Source organism: Propithecus coquereli, unplaced genomic scaffold (genome assembly GCF_000956105.1).
Source record: "Propithecus coquereli isolate 6110/MARCELLA unplaced genomic scaffold, Pcoq_1.0 Scaffold202, whole genome shotgun sequence".
Classification (NCBI taxonomy): Eukaryota; Metazoa; Chordata; class Mammalia; order Primates; family Indriidae; genus Propithecus; species Propithecus coquereli.
Window position 1 is genome coordinate 3,501,785 of NW_012145190.1, and position 1,510 is coordinate 3,503,294.

General features: G+C 38.7%; 1 protein-coding gene across 1 annotated transcript; it reads left to right on the top strand.

The window, feature by feature from the left end:
* Positions 1 to 47: 47 nt before the first annotated feature.
* On the top strand, positions 48 to 992 carry LOC105809982 (olfactory receptor 1009). Its single transcript, XM_012643891.1, has one exon. It carries the CDS (start codon positions 48 to 50, stop codon positions 990 to 992), a length of 945 nt encoding a protein of 314 aa, XP_012499345.1.
* The last annotated feature ends 518 nt before the right edge of the window (positions 993 to 1,510 follow it).

The window sequence follows — 1,510 nt, forward strand, 5'->3', positions numbered from 1 at the left end:
CATTATCAATTCCCTATTTTTCTCACTATAGATACTGAAACCAACCAATGACTGAGGAAAACTATACGAGAATCACAGAATTCATTTTCATAGGCTTGAAGTACCATTCTCAACTGCAGATCTTCCTTTTTCTCCTATTTCTACTCTTTTACCTCATTACTATGACAGGAAACTTGGGCATGATTATTCTCATCCGGATCGATTCCCACCTTCACACACCTATGTACTTTTTTCTCAGCCACTTGTCCTTTGTGGACATCTGCTTTTCCTCAGTTGTGGGTCCGAAGATGCTCACTGACTTCTTTGCTGAAAGGAAAGCCATCTCTTTCCTGGGCTGTGCCTTACAGCAGTGGTTCTCTGGGTTCTTTGTAGCCACTGAGTGCCTTCTCTTGGCATCCATGGCCTATGACCGCTATGTGGCCATCTGCAACCCGCTATTGTACTCAGTTGCCATGTCCCAGCGACTCTGCCTACAGCTAGTGGTTGGACCCTATGCCGCTGGTTTCCTAAACACCATGACTCACACAACAGCTGCTTTTCGACTTCCTTTTTGTCACTCCAATATCATCAATCATTTCTTCTGTGACATGTCTCCCCTTCTTTCTCTCATTTGTGCTGATATATGGATCAATAAATTGTTAGTTTTCATTGTGGCTGGAGCTGTACTAGTCGTCAGTAGCCTGACTATTATAGTCTCCTATTTTTACATTGTTTCTGCCATCCTGAGGATTCGCTCTGCTGATGGGAGGCACAAAGCCTTTTCCACCTGTTCTTCCCACCTGACAGCTGTTTCTATCTTGTATGGGACTCTCTTCTTTATCTATGTGCGGCCAGGGGCAATTTTTTCTCTGGACCTCAATAAAGTAGTGTCTGTGTTCTACACATCAGTGATCCCCATGTTGAATCCGCTCATCTACAGCTTGAGAAATAAAGAAGTGAAAGCTGCCATGGGTAGAATGATCGCCAAGAAAAAGTTTTTCATTAAAATTTAAGTTCCCATCAAGAACAGGAAATAGACCAAAGGAAAAACTTCTATACATCTTTAGACTATCTGGTCATCATTCCAAGACGTTAAAACATTTACCATGTTTGTCAAATGGAATAAGTTTATCCTTCTATATGACTTTTATTTTACTATCTCCTTTAAAAAAATCTCTATTTCATCGTGCGTCTATCAATGACAAAAAATTCCTATCACCCACAGAGTCAGAACAATTCTAATTTCCTTAAATAGCTTCATTGATGGGAATGTGATAAAATGTAATAAATGTTAGAACCACTTAGCTACTAACACTATCATACTAGTTGGAATAATGTGAACGTCCAGACTAGCTATGATTCATTGGAACAACATATGTATTACCCATTCCTATATACAGAATTCAAAATGTAAAACAGAGCAAGTCACTTAGCTTATAAATAATTTTCTTTGACTTAAAGAATTCCCCATATTATATTCCTTTTAATTACTTTTATGCCTATCTTCCTTATTCTTGTCCTCTAAAAATAA

Bases quoted from the DNA above. Each gene is read 5' to 3' on its own strand.
- LOC105809982 (XM_012643891.1), top strand. From the start codon at position 48: ATGACTGAGGAAAACTATACGAGAATCACAGAATTCATTTTCATAGGC.